This window comes from Ylistrum balloti, unplaced genomic scaffold (genome assembly GCF_031769215.1).
Source record: "Ylistrum balloti isolate Yb309-2 unplaced genomic scaffold, AGI_CSIRO_Ybal_v1 Utg369916, whole genome shotgun sequence".
Lineage (NCBI taxonomy): Eukaryota > Metazoa > Mollusca > Bivalvia > Pectinida > Pectinidae > Ylistrum > Ylistrum balloti.
Window position 1 is genome coordinate 1,416,335 of NW_026782036.1, and position 17,995 is coordinate 1,434,329.

Below are 17,995 nucleotides of genomic sequence, written 5' to 3' on the forward strand. Positions count from 1 at the left end.
GTATATTATTTTTAGCTGTTGTTTCCACCTCAGTCCATTTTGTCCTCCAAATTTTACCTCACAAAGCAGTTCTACCCAAAAGGTCAATTTAGTCCCAATTTGCATAATACAAATTGGCTGTTGCAAGGATGTTGAGCCGGACAAAAACAAAACAATATTTACCCTACAAGGCTATTTTGCCCCATTTGCACAGTGCAAGTACCCTACAGGTCTTTTTCTGCACGATTAACAGTGTTAAATTGTTTCCTACCCACAAGTCAATTTTTCCCTATATGAATTGTTTTCAGCTTTTAATTTAATTGCCCCCCTGTGTATATACCAAGTTCAACCTGTGGATTAAATATTCATTACCTGGTCATTTTATGAAAATTTTATCCATTTATAAATTTACTTGTGTCCCTCATTCTTAAAAGTGCACATATGCGGAACTTAGCTATACCTTTATCAATGTTATATATGTTATGTTCCAGAAATCAATTCAGTGGGACATCTAAGTTCTTGTGTAAATTTACACTACAGAATTGAAGGTTACTGATAAAATAAATTTTCCTTATGAAATTGTCATTTGTTTTGATGAATCTTTCCCATGTAAACCAGCCCTTTGTCTAATAAAGATAAATTTCCTTCATATCTGGACATCTTCAAATTCTGGTTCATCTTAGTAAAGAGCAGTCAACCATGGGGTCAAGATATTTGGTTCATTCAAATCCTGCAGTGCTTTAATTAAAGCCAGTTGTATCTCAAGGGGTCAAAAGTGCCCTAGTCATCTCATAAAAGGGACTTTTTTCAAACCAAAGTATTTTCAAAAAGTACAAAGAATCTTTGATATTTTTTAGTGTTATCCACTCTTTGAAAGGCAAGTGAAGCTGCACTATGGATCAGTTCTGTTGAAGACAACAATATCAATTATTATTTTATAACATCAATTACATTAAAAACCATTAAAGAATGATCTTTAACATTATACCAAGGCAATGTCATTAAGATCTTCGATATTTATTTTTTTGTTAAGCAAGACAACAATACAAAGCTTATATTATGGACTAAAAATAATCTAGTTTCGTAATAGACCCAAAAATGGTTTTATACTAGTAATGCTATATATTTAGTGTTATATTAATGGGTGGTCAGGTGACAACCATGACATAATCTCCTATTGGAGTACCTAGGTTTTCCAGGCCAAGAGAATGATTACATAAAGCTTTTAGCTGTTTTATAGATATGTAAGAGTGTAATAATGGTTCATCATTTCAGTCATCAGTGTCATACAGGAATTGGAAGTAACAGTAATAGTACCAATATTTGATGATCTCAACAACAATGAGTGTGAAAGGTTAATATATCAATAATTAACTCGGTATACAACATTTCAAATTAACTGTAGTCACTTAACCATCTTTTTCTATTAGCATTAAACAACAAACACCCTTGGTGTTTACACAATTTACTAACAACACTATTTCCCTTCATTCAGCATGCCTAATGTTATTTAGATAGCTTTAGGGTTGCTGAAATTTCTCGTTTTGCAGAGACTGAAGCTCATCCGTTTCCCTCCTCTACACATCTCCAGTGAACTACAACTGTAGTGTCAATATTGAGATAGTGGCCTACTCCTGCCTTCCACTGATAACTTTTCCATGTGTTGTTGTTGGTTGTGTGTCTCCCTGACTAATACCTTCTGTGCTGCCAAAGTCAACAATCCTAATGTGTTTACTCTATACACTAGGAGCTAGCAAACAAAGTAAATTATCTCCCTTTACCTACTATAAAGTTAGATACTATGGTGTTACAGATATTTTTTACTTCAAAATTCAACAAAATATGAAATTTTAAGAAATTACATCATTTTCAATTAAACGAACATCCATCACAATCCAAACGCTCGATGTTTTACTGAAAATGTATGGACCATACCAAAAGAAATGTTCATATGTACTTTCATTCAAGACATTTCAAGAGTAAAGCTAAATTTCATGGCTACCATATAACTATACATTATTCTTTCATATGAATTTCGATCTTTTACATTTTTTTTCACATTTCGTCTATTGTCATGAAAAACAAACAAAACAACTTTCTACATGTTAAATATGTTATACAGAAAACATTTAGAAATGCAATATTAAAGTTTCCTTTATGAAGCATACATTTTTCTATGTCCTTCCCTGTATATAGTCTAATACCTTAAACGTAATGTTATGGTACTACAATCTTTATGTACTTCCATATGGTTATCAGATCGGTAGCGTATAGTTCAATGTTAGTTATATGGGGCAGTCAGTGTTTCTCAGAAAACTGATTATCCTGTGCAGTCATGGCTATGTTCATTAGCAACATACTTCACACAACTGCTCCGATAACATGCAGTGTATCTCCTGCATGGTGTTCAGTGAAGTAGGCCCAGCCAGTTTCAGCAGATCTTGCCTTAAAATGACATTAGGTGTTCTTGGGGTGATGAATCCAGCACTATTCATGGTGATGTTTATTAAAAAAAAGAGTTTATAATCATCAATTTCATCTCAATAAGCATTCAACCTTTTCCCTTTAAGCCCCTGGAACTGTATGACATTGTCATAATAATGAATGTATTCAGTAGTGTACTAATATAAATAGGAAATACCAGTAAAAACACCAATTCATGAGGAAACGCCTCCAGCTATCAGATGGTTTTATGTCTACTTAGGAAGTTATTGGATCATTTTCATAAATCAATTTCCAAGAGCTAGAGTTGTGTTATCAATAATTTATTTAAAACTTCAATAGGCAGCAAACACTTTAAATTCTTTCTAAACTTTGCCTACAGCACAGTTACCCCCAATGTTTCATGATTTGGAGAGGATGAAAATGAAGAGTAGTGTCACTGTATTGTATGCAACTGCTGCAACATGTAAATGAATGCTCTATGATTCTGATATATTGGGAGCAATTTTGAAACAAAAAAGTGGGCGAATTCATTAGTGTATAATAGTTGACGAAACAGCTCCTGATAATTACACATTCACTGAAGCATATTACACTATTAAATTTGAAATTTCAGAAGTATTATAAATGTTGATTCCTTGTTACGTAGCGGCGACAATAGATTCTGAAGCAATTACTTGTATGTGAAGTATTGATCAGCATGGTATATTGACCCATGTTATGTTGTAGTGTCCCCGGGGGTGATCAACATTTACATATCTCACACTTGCCAGAAACAACCCTATCATAGGATGGTTCAATACCACCATCACCACGCCACTAAATACACAACCCAGGACACATTTTCTTTTATGTCAGCATTTCATTGCAAGCATCGAGCTTTGTCTCTGGCATAATTTATTGTTCATCCAAATACTAGTAATTGGTATATTTATACTTAATGGATGATTGGGTGCAATAATGACTTTTAAGTCGGACCTGAACTTGTGGCTGTGACATTAGATTTAAAGTCATAACCGTACCAAAAACATTAACAGATATACAACATAAAGTGAAGGCAAAGATACTATCTTAGTAATCCCACAATAAGCCCAGGAGTCAACAAATCATCTCATTTAATGCCTAGTGGTTCAAACTATCCAAAACTAGGTATAGCTGAATAATAACGATTCTCCAATAATGGTTGATTGTCCAGGTATTGTTCTGAGACCTTAAAAATCTATCAGTCCATTATGTCAAAATAATGTTTTTGTATAAAATTAGCTTGACCTGAATTGAAATCTTTAACTTGAAAAGCAAAAACAAAAAATAACAAGTACAATGAATATTTCTAGAGCAATATATGTCCCCTACTGACCCTTTCAACTGTAAACATTTTTAAAGATGCTGTGTGGCATAAGTATGACAATCTGACAATCACCAGTGTGTAATGGTCATTTGTAAGTGTATGAGGTTCATCATGATTCGCGTAAAGAATCAGCTGCTATATTGTGGACAATGGTTTTCTTAAAATAGCAACAGTGACCTTTGCCCAACAACTCTGAATTTCAAATTTGTCCAAGATATTTTGATGCTTTGTAAAGACTGAAGTTTGATGAGAATTCCTCAAGGAATGTAGCTGTTAGAGTGCTAATAATAATTTTCTAAAAGAGTAAATTACCTTACCTTGATCTTAAACCAACGACCTTGAAACTCACATTTGTTCAAGATGTTTTGATGCTTTATAGTTTATCAGTCTATTAGGCAACTCAAGTCATTGATCAGACTTTCTATTTATAATAATGACTTTTACTTTCAGCCTTTCATATCGAAAGCAAACTCTGAGCAAGATATGTCAGTTGGAAAGCAGTGTGTTAGGTTGTAATATTGTGATCTGGATCAATTTCATATTTCTTAAAACAATAACCTTGACATCTTGACCTTGGCAATTGGACAAAAGACCATTCCAAGCAAGCACTCTTAAAAAGAAAGCATTCTCTTAAGTTTGAGTTTGATCTGTCAACTTCAACTTTGCAATATTGTCCAAAATGGTGATGCTAATGGACAGATGGAATGACGGACTCGCAGTAACATCACCTTCTGATCTTAGATCTGAGTAATATAAAAATCCCATACCATCAACTGTCCACAGAAACCTTACTAAAATCTGACAAAGCATGGAACATAATTTAACTTTCTACAATGTGGCAATACACCTTTACCCTATCTTCAAGTCAACAAAGGGATATTAATTCTCTACACATAAGATAAAAAAAAATCTAAAGTGCAAAGCAAGAGCTTCATAACCAATCAATATCACTGAATCCCCTTCAAGATGAAAAGTATTATTTCAAAACAATGCTGATAGATGATTGTATTTTGGCGAGGGTTCAGACAGAGGATCTCGTACAAGCTGACAGAAGTCAGTCTGTGTAAATTTTACATTCACATGTACAACACTGCCACAGAACAATGGCAGTTACATATACACACAATGTCATACTGCATTACAAAACCAAACAACAAAATACATTAGATGTCATTTTGGATTAGGCCAGAAAGCCATAAACAAGATTACTTTTCAAATAGTTAGGATATTGCCCCCTATGCTTCCTGTACAATGATATATCGCTCAAAGAGAGATATGGCAACATGTCTAGAATCTGTATATTGCTGCAGACAATTTCAACTAGAACATGTTTATATGTTGTATATTCTCATATACAGGAAAAAACCTGACAAACTTCAGATATTGCTGAGTTGCTACTTGAGCTGTGTTTATGTGAGTGGTATCAATAATTACCCACAAGTTCTTCCCAATCTATACCCATCATGACAGGATCCAATTTAGCTGAAAGAACTGCCACACATTTCTGTTATGTATTCATTCATGAAATATACAGAATTCTTTCAGTAAGATTTTATAACAGTCATCCTAAATTTTCAACATGACAGAATTAAAACAGGAAAAATTAGTATCTAACATCAAATCATTGATAGATCTTGAGTCTTTTCTCAACATTGCTGCATGTAAAAATTGATTGCCTTTATTCAGTCTGAATAAATATATGTAATATTTTAAAACTGTTGACTCTTTCTGAATTAACAGGAAAACACTTACTTCATCAACAGATTCTTAGTAATATAGCACAATTCTATATATGGTAATTAAAGCATTTCATTTTTAAGCCCCTATTCATGATTTTATACTTTTTCAATATTTGCTTTCATCCCTGGTTTTTTCCCATTAATGTGAAATGGATACACATATTATCTCTTAAAAGTGCTCTTTATCCAGGTCTAGTAATAAAATTCGTAGAGAACACTTGACACTAACCAAGGAATGCCAGGGAAAATATCGTAACAAATAGCGTCTTGCTTAGAGGTTAGACAAAATTTTAAAAAAGCAAATCAGATTTAAAATACTGTCAAACATCCCACACCTCCAGACCAACAACTGATGCTGTTTAATAACTTAGACCTCCAGACCAACAACTGATGCCATTTAATACACTTAACCTCCAGACCAACAATTGGCCATTAAATACACCAGACCTCCAGACCAACAACTGATGCCATTTAATACACTTGACCGCCAGAACTACAACTGATGCCATTTAATACACCAGACTTCCAGACCAACAACTGATGCCATTTAATACCCTAGACCTCCAGACCAACAACTGATGCCATTTAATACCCTAGACCTCCAGACCAACAACTGATGCTGTTAAATATCCTAGACCACCAGACCTACAACAATGGCTGCTAAACATCCTAGATCTCCAGACCAACAAATGATGCTGTTGAACAACATTGATCTTAGGGGCAATAACTAATACTATATCAAACATCCCAGACCTAAAGACCTACAACTGAGGCTGCAAAACACCCTAAACCTACAGGCAAAAACAGAGACTGAATTTTCTGCTGACTCCTTACCACAAATCTGGCCTGCCCTGTACACATCATCTCCAATGTTAATACACTTGAGCTATTTACTTTCCCCCTCGGACTACACACAGATCAAATTTAATCTTTTTAAATCTATAGGATTTTCCTATTCCTAAGAGACCTATACACAAACAGCATTGGCTGCTGGTATTTAGTTTACAAATATAAAACATTTCCTTCCTTGTCAATCAATACCTCAATATTTGCTGTAGATGCTCCAGGAGCTGATGGTATTCTCTTTGCTTGTTGTTATTTGATATTTTGGTGGATTTGACATTGTTCAGTGCATCAAACCCTTTTTTTTGTGACTTTACCTAAATTACCAAATCCAGCACCATCAAATCTTGCTAAATCATCCATTATTAATATATTTATTCTGTGCTAACCACTTTTACCTGAAGTTTGCTTCTCAGTCACTACTAATGTGCTATTCACCAATTGGTATTAAGCCACTGATAATTTGTCTATCCCAATATCTAAACACCACTAATATTCTATCCAGGGTTACCACTCATCTAGTTTCTAGCTTTACAGTCAAACCACGCACTTGCTTGTCTATCTACCTACATACCACTCACTTCCTTGTCTATCTACCTACATACTACTCACTTGCTTTTCTATCTACCAACATACCACTCACTTGCTTGTCTATCTACCTACATACCACTCACTTGCTTGTCTATCTACCAACATACCACTCACGTGTTTGTCTATCTACCTACATACCACTCACTTGCTTGTCTATCTACCAACATACCACTCACGTGTTTGTCTATCTATCTACAAACCACTCACTTGCTTGTTAATCTACCAACATACCACTCACTTGTTTGTCTATCTACCAACATACCACTCACTTGCTTGTCTATCTACCTACAAACCACTCACTTGCTTGTCTATCTACCTACATACTACTCACTTGCTTGTCTATCTACCTACAAACCACTCACTTGCTTGTCTATCTACCTACATACCACTCACTTGTTTGTCTATCTACCTACAAACCACTCACTTGCTTGTCTATCTACCTCACTCACTTGCTTGTCTATCTACCTACAAACCACTCACTTGCTTGTCTATCTACCTACATACCACTCACTTGCTTGTCTATCTACCTACAAACCACGCACTTGCTTGTCTACCTACCTACAAACTACGCACTTGCTTGTCTATCTACCTACAAACCACTCACTTGCTTGTCTATCTACCTACATACCACTCACTTCCTTGTCTATCTACCTACATTGCTTGTCTATCTACCTACATACCACTCCTTTGTTTGTCTATCTACCTACATACCACTCCTTTGTTTGTCTATCTACCTACATACCACTCACTTGCTTGTCTATCTACTTACATACCACTCACTTGCTTGTCTATCTACCTACATACCACTCACTTGCTTGTCTATCTACCTACATACCACTCACTTGCTTGTCTATCTACCTACAAACCACGCACTTGCTTGTCTACCTACCTACAAACTACGCACTTGCTTGTCTATCTACCTACATACCACTCACTTGCTTGTCTATCTACCTACAAACCACTCACTTGCTTGTCTATCTAACTACAAACCACTCACTTGCTTGTCTATCTACCTACAAACCACTCACTTCCTTGTCTATCTACCTATATTGCTTGTCTATCTACCTGCATACCACTCCTTTGTTTGTCTATCTACCTACATACCACTCCTTTGTTTGTCTATCTACCTACATACCACTCACTTGCTTGTCTATCTACCTACATACCACTCACTTGTTTGTCTATCTACCTACAAACCACTCACTTGCTTGTCTATCTACCTCACTCACTTGCTTGTCTATCTACCTACAAACCACTCACTTGCTTGTCTATCTACCTACATACCACTCACTTGCTTGTCTATCTACCTACAAACCACGCACTTGCTTGTCTACCTACCTACAAACTACGCACTTGCTTGTCTATCTACCTACATACCACTCACTTGCTTGTCTATCTAACTACATACCACTCACTTGCTTGTCTATCTACCTACATACCACTCACTTGCTTGTCTATCTAACTACATACCACTCACTTGCTTGTCTATCTACCTACAAACCACTCACTTGTTTGTCTACCTACCTACAAACCACTCACTTGTTTGTCTATCTACCTACATACCACTCACTTGCTTGTCTATCTAACTACATACCACTCACTTGCTTGTCTATCTACCTACATACCACTCACTTGCTTGTCTATCTACCTACATACCACTCACTTGCTTGTCTATCTACCTACAAACCACGCACTTGCTTGTCTACCTACCTACAAATTATGCACTTGCTTGTCTATCTACCTACATACCACTCACTTGCTTGTCTATCTACCTACAAACCACTCACTTGCTTGTCTATCTAACTACAAACCACTCACTTGCTTGTCTATCTACCTACAAACCACTCACTTCCTTGTCTATCTACCTACATTGCTTGTCTATCTACCTACATACCACTCACTTGTTTGTCTATCTACCTACAAACCACTCACTTGCTTGTCTATCTACCTACATACCACTCACTTGCTTGTCTATCTACCTACATACCACGCACTTGCTTGTCTACCTACCTACAAACTACGCACTTGCTTGTCTATCTACCTACAAACCACTCACTTGCTTGTCTATCTACCTACATACCACTCACTTGCTTGTCTATCTACCTACATACCACTCACTTGTTTGTCTATCTACCTACAAACCACTCACTTGTTTGTCTATCTACCTACAAACCACTCACTTGCTTGTCTATCTACCTACAAACCACTCACTTGTTTGTCTATCTACCTACAAACCACTCACTTGCTTGTCTATCTACCTACAAACCACTCACTTGTTTGTCTATCTACCTACAAACCACTCACTTGCTTGTCTATCTACCTACAAACCACTCACTTGTTTGTCTATCTACCTACAAACCACTCACTTGCTTGTCTATCTACCTACAAACCACTCACTTGTTTGTCTATCTACCTACAAACCACTCACTTGCTTGTCTATCTACCTACAAACCACTCACTTGTTTGTCTATCTAACTACAAACCACTCACTTGTTTGTCTATCTACCTACAAACCACTCACTTGCTTGTCTATCTACCTACAAACCACTCACTTGTTTGTCTATCTACCTACAAACCACTCACTTGTTTGTCTATCTACCTACAAACCACTCACTTGCTTGTCTATCTACCTACAAACCACTCACTTGTTTGTCTATCTACCTACAAACCACTCACTTGTTTGTCTATCTAACTACAAACCACTCACTTGCTTGTCTATCTACCTACAAACCACTCACTTGCTTGTCTATCTACCTACAAACCACTCACTTGCTTGTCTATCTACCTACAAACCACTCACTTGTTTGTCTATCTACCTACAAACCACTCACTTGTTTGTCTATCTACCTACAAACCACTCACTTGCTTGTCTATCTACCTACAAACCACTCACTTGTTTGTCTATCTACCTACAAACCACTCACTTGTTTGTCTATCTACCTACATACCACTCACTTGTTTGTCTATCTACCTACAAACCACTCACTTGTTTGTCTATCTACCTACAAACCACTCACTTGTTTGTCTATCTACCTACAAACCACTCACTTGTTTGTCTATCTACCTACAAACCAGTCATTTGTCTATATATCCAGTCACTACTAATCAATTTTATCACACTCAATGACACACCACTTATTTGTGTATTGCTCTATACCATTTCCACTAGTCTATTTGCCCACTATCCAGTCACCAATGGCCTGTTTGTCCACTAACCAGTCACCAATGGCCTGTTTGTTCCACTATCCAGTCACCAATGGCCTGTTTGTCCACTAACCAGTCACCAATGGCCTGTTTGTTCCACTATCCAGTCACCAATGGCCTGTTTGTCCACTATCCAGTCACCAATGGCCTGTTTGTTCCACTATCCAGTCACCAATGGCCTGTTTGTTCCACTATCCAGCCACCAATGGCCTGTTTGTTCCACTATCCAGTCACCAATGGCCTGTTTGTTCCACTATCCAGCCACCAATGGCCTGTTTGTTCCACTATCCAGTCACCAATGGCCTGTTTGTTCCACTATCCAGTCACCAATGGCCTGTTTGTTCCACTATCCAGTCACCAATGGCCTGTTTGTTCCACTATCCAGTCATTACTAGTCTGTTTGTCACCATACCTAAATATCACTATGTCGTTTTGTCCAACTAACCAATTACCACTTATATGTTTGTCCCACTCTCCAGTTGCCACTAGGTTGTTTGTCCCTCTAACCAGTCATCACGAGTCGGTTTGTACCACTAACCAGTCATCACGAGTCGGTTTGTACCACTAACCAGTCATCACGAGTCAGTTTGTACCACTAACCATTCATCACGAGTCGGTTTGTACCACTAACCAGTCATCACGAGTCGGTTTGTACCACTAACCAGTCATCACGAGTCGGTTTGTACCACTAACCAGTCATCACGAGTCGATTTGTACCATTAACCAGTCATCACTAACAGGCTTGTTCCACTACCCAGTCATCACTAACAGGCTTGTTCCACTACCCAGTCATCACTAACAGGCTTGTTCCACTACCCAGTCATCACTAACAGGCTTGTTCCACTACCCAGTCATCACTAACAGGCTTGTTCCACTACCCAGTCATCACTAACAGACTTGTTCCACTACCCATCACCACTCATCCTGGTATCAAGGGACATGTAATCTGGTTCTACAATACTAATTTTTTCAAAAACTATATTGCTGACAAAAATGTTTGCCTAATCATAAAAAGCATAATCATTATAAAAGATTATTCAGCAGGTGTCTTGTGACAGTGTGCAATTAAATTTCTGGTTAAAAAACGGTATTTCATATATCATACAATTCATTTTCATATACGAGGCATATTTATCATATGGGTGTAAATTTATGCAATTTTCATACAACTGCTGTACTTTTCAGTGCATTATTACATGTCATAACATTTATAATGTCAGAATTCACACAAGATATGCATTAACGACAATGACAATATTGTGATGCTAAAATGGGATGGAAAAGACCCAGAGCAAAATTTCCTTACCAAATCCCATCTATAAAACCTTCTCCAAAGATTCCATTTAAGCAATTCTGAACCCACAGTGTTAAAAGGAATCAATCAATTCATCTAAAACTTTTTGAAAACTAAACATTAGTGCAGATGTGCAAACATTCATGACTGTGATATCATCAATGATATTGAGCTCCACCCAAAAGTGATGCTGATTTAATGTACAATGATTAATCAAGAGTAAAACAGTTGACAGACAATATTGTGTGCTATATATTACAAGTGGCCTATTTCTCTGGGGACCTGATTAGGAGATATAATTACAGACCATTACAGACATCTTCTGTAACTTCTTCTATATAGGTACTCTCACATGAACAAAACCTAAACCATGATCAGTTACCATGGTAACACAGGAACCAAGTCAAATCACAGTCTCTATGGTTTCACAGGAACCAAAAGTTCAAACCACAAACAATGTCTCCAAGGTGTCATAGACAGCAAAACCCAATTAATGATGAATGTCTCCATGATATCAAAGACGCCAAAACTAAAACCAGAATTACTGTCTCCATGGTATCACAAACATTAGAACCTGAGCACAACTATCTCTAAGATATCTTATTCACAAATACAACAATCACTGTTTCTATGGTATCACAGACACCAAGACACAAATAACAATCATTGTCTCCTGGCAGAAATCAAAACTCCAACAATAGCCACTGTCTCCTGGCAGCACAGAAATCAAAACTCCAACAATAACCACTGTCTCCTGGCAGCACAGAAATCAAAACTCCAACAATAGCCACTGTCTCCTGGCAGCACAGAAATCAAAACTCCAACAATAACCACTGTCTCCTGGCAGCACAGAAATCAAAACTCCAACAATAACCACTGTCTCCTGGCAGAAATCAAAACTCCAACAATAACCACTGTCTCCTGGCAGCACAGAAATCAAAACTCCAACAATAACCACTGTCTCCTGGCAGCACAGAAATCAAAACTCCAACAATAACCACTGTCTCCTGGCAGAAATCAAAACTCCAACAATAACCACTGTCTCCTGGCAGCACAGAAATCAAAACTCCAACAATAACCACTGTCTCCTGGCAGCACAGAAATCAAAACTCCAACAATAACCACTGTCTCCTGGCAGCACAGAAATCAAAACTCCAACAATAACCACTGTCTCCTGGCAGAAATCAGAACTCCAACAATAACCACTGTCTCCTGGCAGCACAGAAATCAAAACTCCAACAATAACCACTGTCTCCTGGCAGCAAGAAATCAAAACTCCAACAATAGCCACTGTCTCCTGGCAGCACAGAAATCAAAACTCCAACAATAACCACTGTCTCCTGGCAGCACAGAAATCAAAACTCCAACAATAACCACTGTCTCCTGGCAGCACAGAAATCAAAACTCCAACAATAACCACTGTCTCCTGGCAGAAATCAGAACTCCAACAATAACCACTGTCTCCTGGCAGAAATCAGAACTCCAACAATAACCACTGTCTCCTGGCAGCACAGAAATCAAAACTCCAACAATAACCACTGTCTCCTGGCAGAAATCAAAACTCCAACAATAACCACTGTCTCCTGGCAGCACAGAAATCAAAACTCCAACAATAACCACTGTCTCCTGGCAGAAATCAAAACTCCAACAATAACCACTGTCTCCTGGCAGCACAGAAATCAAAACTCCAACGATAACCACTGTCTCCTGGCAGCACAGAAATCAAAACTCCAACAATAACCACTGTCTCCTGGCAGAAATTAGAACTCCAACAATAGCCACTGTCTCCTGGCAGCACAGAAATCAAAACTCCAACAATAGCCACTGTCTCCTGGCAGCACAGAAATCAAAACTCCAACAATAACCACTGTCTCCTGGCAGAAATTAGAACTCCAACCACAATAACTTTTCTCTAGAATATCATCAACCAAAATCAGTTTCTGCAGTATGTATAACCTCAAACCACTACCAAATCACTTGGAGATTCTATAGAGTCACATGATTCAATTTCTTAACCATTCCTCTGTATTATTTGATGACAAAATGAGGGTAGTACAACTAAGGACATCTTTAAAAATAACAAGACATCTTATTATTTGAATGGTCTTGCCTCCAGCTATTGATTGTTCCTGAATAACTGATGATCATGTCAATCAAACGGTTAAAATTTTTTGCTTTTTTTCTGAATGGAGCACTTGGCATTTATCTACAAACTTTGAGAAATTATACATTTTTCATCAAATCAATGGATACCATATTCTTATTTATTCAAACTCCAAACACTAAACCAAACTGGAGAAATGTATGCCACTACTAAGCAGGTTTTAAAATGCTTCATATAGAAGGTCTGAATTATCCTGTACCAAAACAAAATGATATCAGCACCTACACAGCAGCTGCAGGTCTAACCTACCACCAGTCTAATTAACAACAGATAATATTTAACATTAACCATAACGACCGATCATTTTTATGTTGAAACACAGGATTAAAATCATGGTGAATTCATAGAAATGAAATAAATGAACTGCAATATCACCATTTTACCTATTATGAATTCCTATCATTGCAAATAGCTCACAGATATAACTAGTATTAATGCATTACTTTATCAATCCAGTACTAGTCAATGCCACTCCATCAACATTCAGATATCGCACATCACATTACTAGGACTATAAAAATATACATACAGCCATTCATTATAAACTGAATACCAAGTAATAGCATAGCCAGACCCTAACCATTGGAGCAGAATACTCAGTCGTAGTACCCTTTATCTGTCTCTGTCAAATCTAGTTGAAATCTCTGCCAGAACAGTCTGATGTGCCTATTGGCATTTCATCCCCTGCAACATCTAATGTTTACTTTGTTGATGGATTGCTCTGATAATTTAAATTACAAGAGGCACACTCCACACATAGTGATAAAGTTACAGCCTTTTTTTATCTTTCAATCGAAGTAGGCTACCCTATTGTGTTGTTGTCCTTAGTTGAATAGTTATTTAAAGGTCAGATTAATTTACAAATGGAGTGAAACATCACTCTTCTGGAGCTTATGTCGTAGTTAGGTTGTCTTCCCTTTTGATTTGGTGCAACTTTAATTCATATTATGTACTTTAATAATCTGCACCACAAATAATGATGATTTTAATTTTAGAGCAAATTTTGTCCCACATCAACTTACATCTATCTATCTATTTTGGTGTAGTTTCAAGATTAATCCATCTATTTTTGTAGAGTCATGTTAATGTTATAATAAATCACTCTCTATCTTGGCAGGAAGGTTTGCTACTAACACATATCACAACATTATATTTTGTTTTCAGTGTTTCCTTCAGAGAAATTAGGAAATCTTTCATGTTCTTTTACCAGTTCAGAGAAGACATGGAATTTTTTACCCCATGTTAGTTTTTTAAGTCTGCATCTTGTTAACTATGTTTACACCATTAAATCCTATATTTTTAACCCAAATTAATGATTTTACTGTATATAGTAGGACAAGGCAGAGCCTCTGTTCAGGGAAAAGTTTGAAAAAAATGGAAAACTTACTAAGTACCACATCCGAGGCCATTTTGGGTCATTAAATAGTTGATGGGGATAGTATATACTTCGTCTTTTTCTTTTTTTAGCAACTTGTTGTTCTAACCACCGTACCTGAAACACAGAAAAACAATCGTTTGTTATAAACAGGTAAACAAATCAAGACATAATAGCAACATTATAGTGTTAAAGAAGAAAATAAATAAGAACATTACACAGTTAACACACAAAAGCAATTAGACATAGATGTGTTATCCTTCAATGTCCGACAGTATACAGCTAACTGTCTATACAGACCGCAGACACTTTACTAAAGGGATGGTGGCACTTAAAATAACTTCCAACAATGACTTTATGAATGCTTTGTTATGTAGAAGGATATTTCTTTGCCAGGGGAGACTGGAATAGTGACAGATGAAGCTTAAGCATCTCATTATTGCCCTGAATGATCTGATGCATATTGTTAGAATTGACAACAGTCGGTAATGAGAAATCAACAGGTAGAGAAGTGTTTTCACCCCAGCAGAGCGGAATCAACTCTAAATCGCCATATGTAGAATATCGCATTCTATGTATGAATGGCGAAGGGGGTAAATTTGGTTGCCAAATTCTTCAAATGAGTGATGGAAAGGTTTACGTGAGCAATTAGTATTCAAAATTTTCTACACCCTTCAGCACCACTAGCTGTCATTAAAGTCATTCTTGTGTACTCTAGCCAGACAACCACCCAGATTCCAAACGTTGAATATTACAAAAAAGCAGACCATCTGACACTAAGGTAAAAGTGTACAGCTAAAAAAACTAGTTTGTTTAGGGTGCTGAAGCTAATCTTTACCAACAATTCAGGGCGAAGACATAGCTGAGATGTTTCCATTACACTCCACCACAACCACTCCAGTATATTATGTCAAACACTTGCAGTAAAAACTTTAAAGGGACCAATGCATATTATGTTTTGTATTTGTGAAATCATACAGTTTACTCTTGAACTTGCTTTCAAGAATGTTTTCTAGTAGTCATATAGTCTTGTAATGGTTACAGATGTTTTTCAGATCATTGCACAATCAGGTATAAAATACACACATAAATACAAAATTCAACACTGCCTCAAAATAATGTTAAAACTTCATCTTTACTGCAATATCATCGAAACCTGCCATTATTTTTATAAATTCAATATTACACAGAGTTGCATAGCTTTTTCACTGGCTTGAAATGGGGTATTTCTACCTCATTTTGGGAAGAAATTAGTAAATTTAGAAAGGAAATTTTCATAAGTAAATTGTAAATTTTGGGGAACTGGCTTGTAAATGAGTAAGTTCAATTGGAAAGGGGCCTGTTATCAGCTCCTGATTAAGGCCCACAATATATACCTGTTTCTATCCAAGTAGGCCAATATCATCTATATACAAATTACAAAAGATAGTGGCATGTATCACCAACAAGTAACCCATGCATATTGTACCTGCAGTAAGCCAAGGGAACAAACAGATGAACTCTCACATAAAGTCAGAAGGTGGGCTTGTTACAGGACAACAAAAATCATTATATTCTTACTGAAAAGCTAAAATGGGTGGACATCTTACAAGGAGAGGGCTCATCATTTGATAAATATGGTAACTGGATTAATTGTTATGTATAGAGAGAAACATCTTGCAATTAAGTTGATGGGGTGTTGTTTGTGGAGTCACACCTGCTAATGGAGAAGTTCTTAGAGAGGTTAACAACATAAGTAGGTAACATTTATCAAGTTTTCCTCTTCTGATGTTGGAGAGGAGTGTGAAAAGGACTAGTAACTAGTTACTTATAACATGTTTCCGTGATAGTCACATATTTTCAGAGTAGTCAGGTACTAATTTATACTAGCAATCAACTTACATGACAGGGCATTGGGAGCGATATAATACCCCTGATTCTTAAACAGTGGATACAACCTACTTAGGACTAAGAACTGTAACACTGGGATTCAACTAAATATACAGAATTCATTATTTTTTTCGTATCAAATAAATTTATATGATATAATTGCATTTGGCTGGAAACCCATGCCTGGCAATAAGCACACTCATATTTATTGCTGTCGTATAAATTTACCAATAAATGCTATCTCGCTGTCGAATGCTGTATCTTTATCTGACAATTAGCCCACCCTTATCTTAAAGCTGCTATCTGATTGTTTCTACTATAACAAGATGACCACACTGAAAATGGAGTCAGAATTTCTGTGTTGGCCCTTGAGCTTATAACAAGATAGATACTTTGGGTATTTCATAGTTAATAAGACTAAAGATATTCACAGGTGTGGAAGAAAAGACAAAGGAAGAAGAAATTGGTAGACCCAGGGTAGCTATAGGAGGGGGATAAGGTTAGTGTACATGGGAAAGGTTACTATGGAGAAGAAAAACAAACATTACACGAAAAAGTAAGCATGGCTAAAATGGAAATTATAATAATGAAAAGAAAGATTATCATGGCATTGGGTTGAACAGCTTCTAGGGACCAAAGAAAGAAAAGAAGTATTCTGTCAGGATATATAAAGGACAGATAGAAGATGGCTACATTAGAGAAATTCAAAGGCGTACAGGGAAGAAATAATGTGGATGTTTATAATCATCTAGCTTAGAGGTAAGGTTGGTAGCTAGTCTTGGACAGGAAAGTTTTGTAAGAGGCTGTGGCCTAAAGGTACAGGCTGGTAGCTAGTTTTTAATAAAAAAAAAATCAGTGTAAGAGGCTGTGGCCTAAAGGTACAGGCTGGTAGCTAGTTTTTAATAAAAAAAAATCAGTGTAAGAGGCTGTGGCCTAAAGGTACAGGCTGGTAGCTAGTTTTTAATAAAAAAAAATCAGTGTAAGAGGCTGTGGCCTTGAGGCAAGGGTTGGTAGGTTAGTCTATGATAAAAAGAATCTAGGAGCCTTCGGTCCAGAGGTAATGGCTAGTAGCTTGTCTTGGAGAGAGAAAAATGGAGAGGTTGTGAATATGAGAAGTGTATGAGAAGTAGGGAATGGTGGGAGGATA

At 36.8% G+C, this 17,995-nt stretch overlaps 1 protein-coding gene across 1 annotated transcript in view; it reads right to left on the minus strand.

Moving 5' to 3' along the window:
* The window catches only part of LOC132546834 (furin-like protease kpc-1), a 132,465-nt gene that overhangs the window by 52,445 nt on the left and 62,025 nt on the right, over nt 1–17,995 (minus strand). The window contains exon 3 of the mRNA XM_060210556.1: nt 14,992–15,096. Coding sequence (XP_060066539.1) covers nt 14,992–15,096 — 105 coding nt within the window. The remainder of the gene's footprint in view (nt 1–14,991; nt 15,097–17,995) is intronic.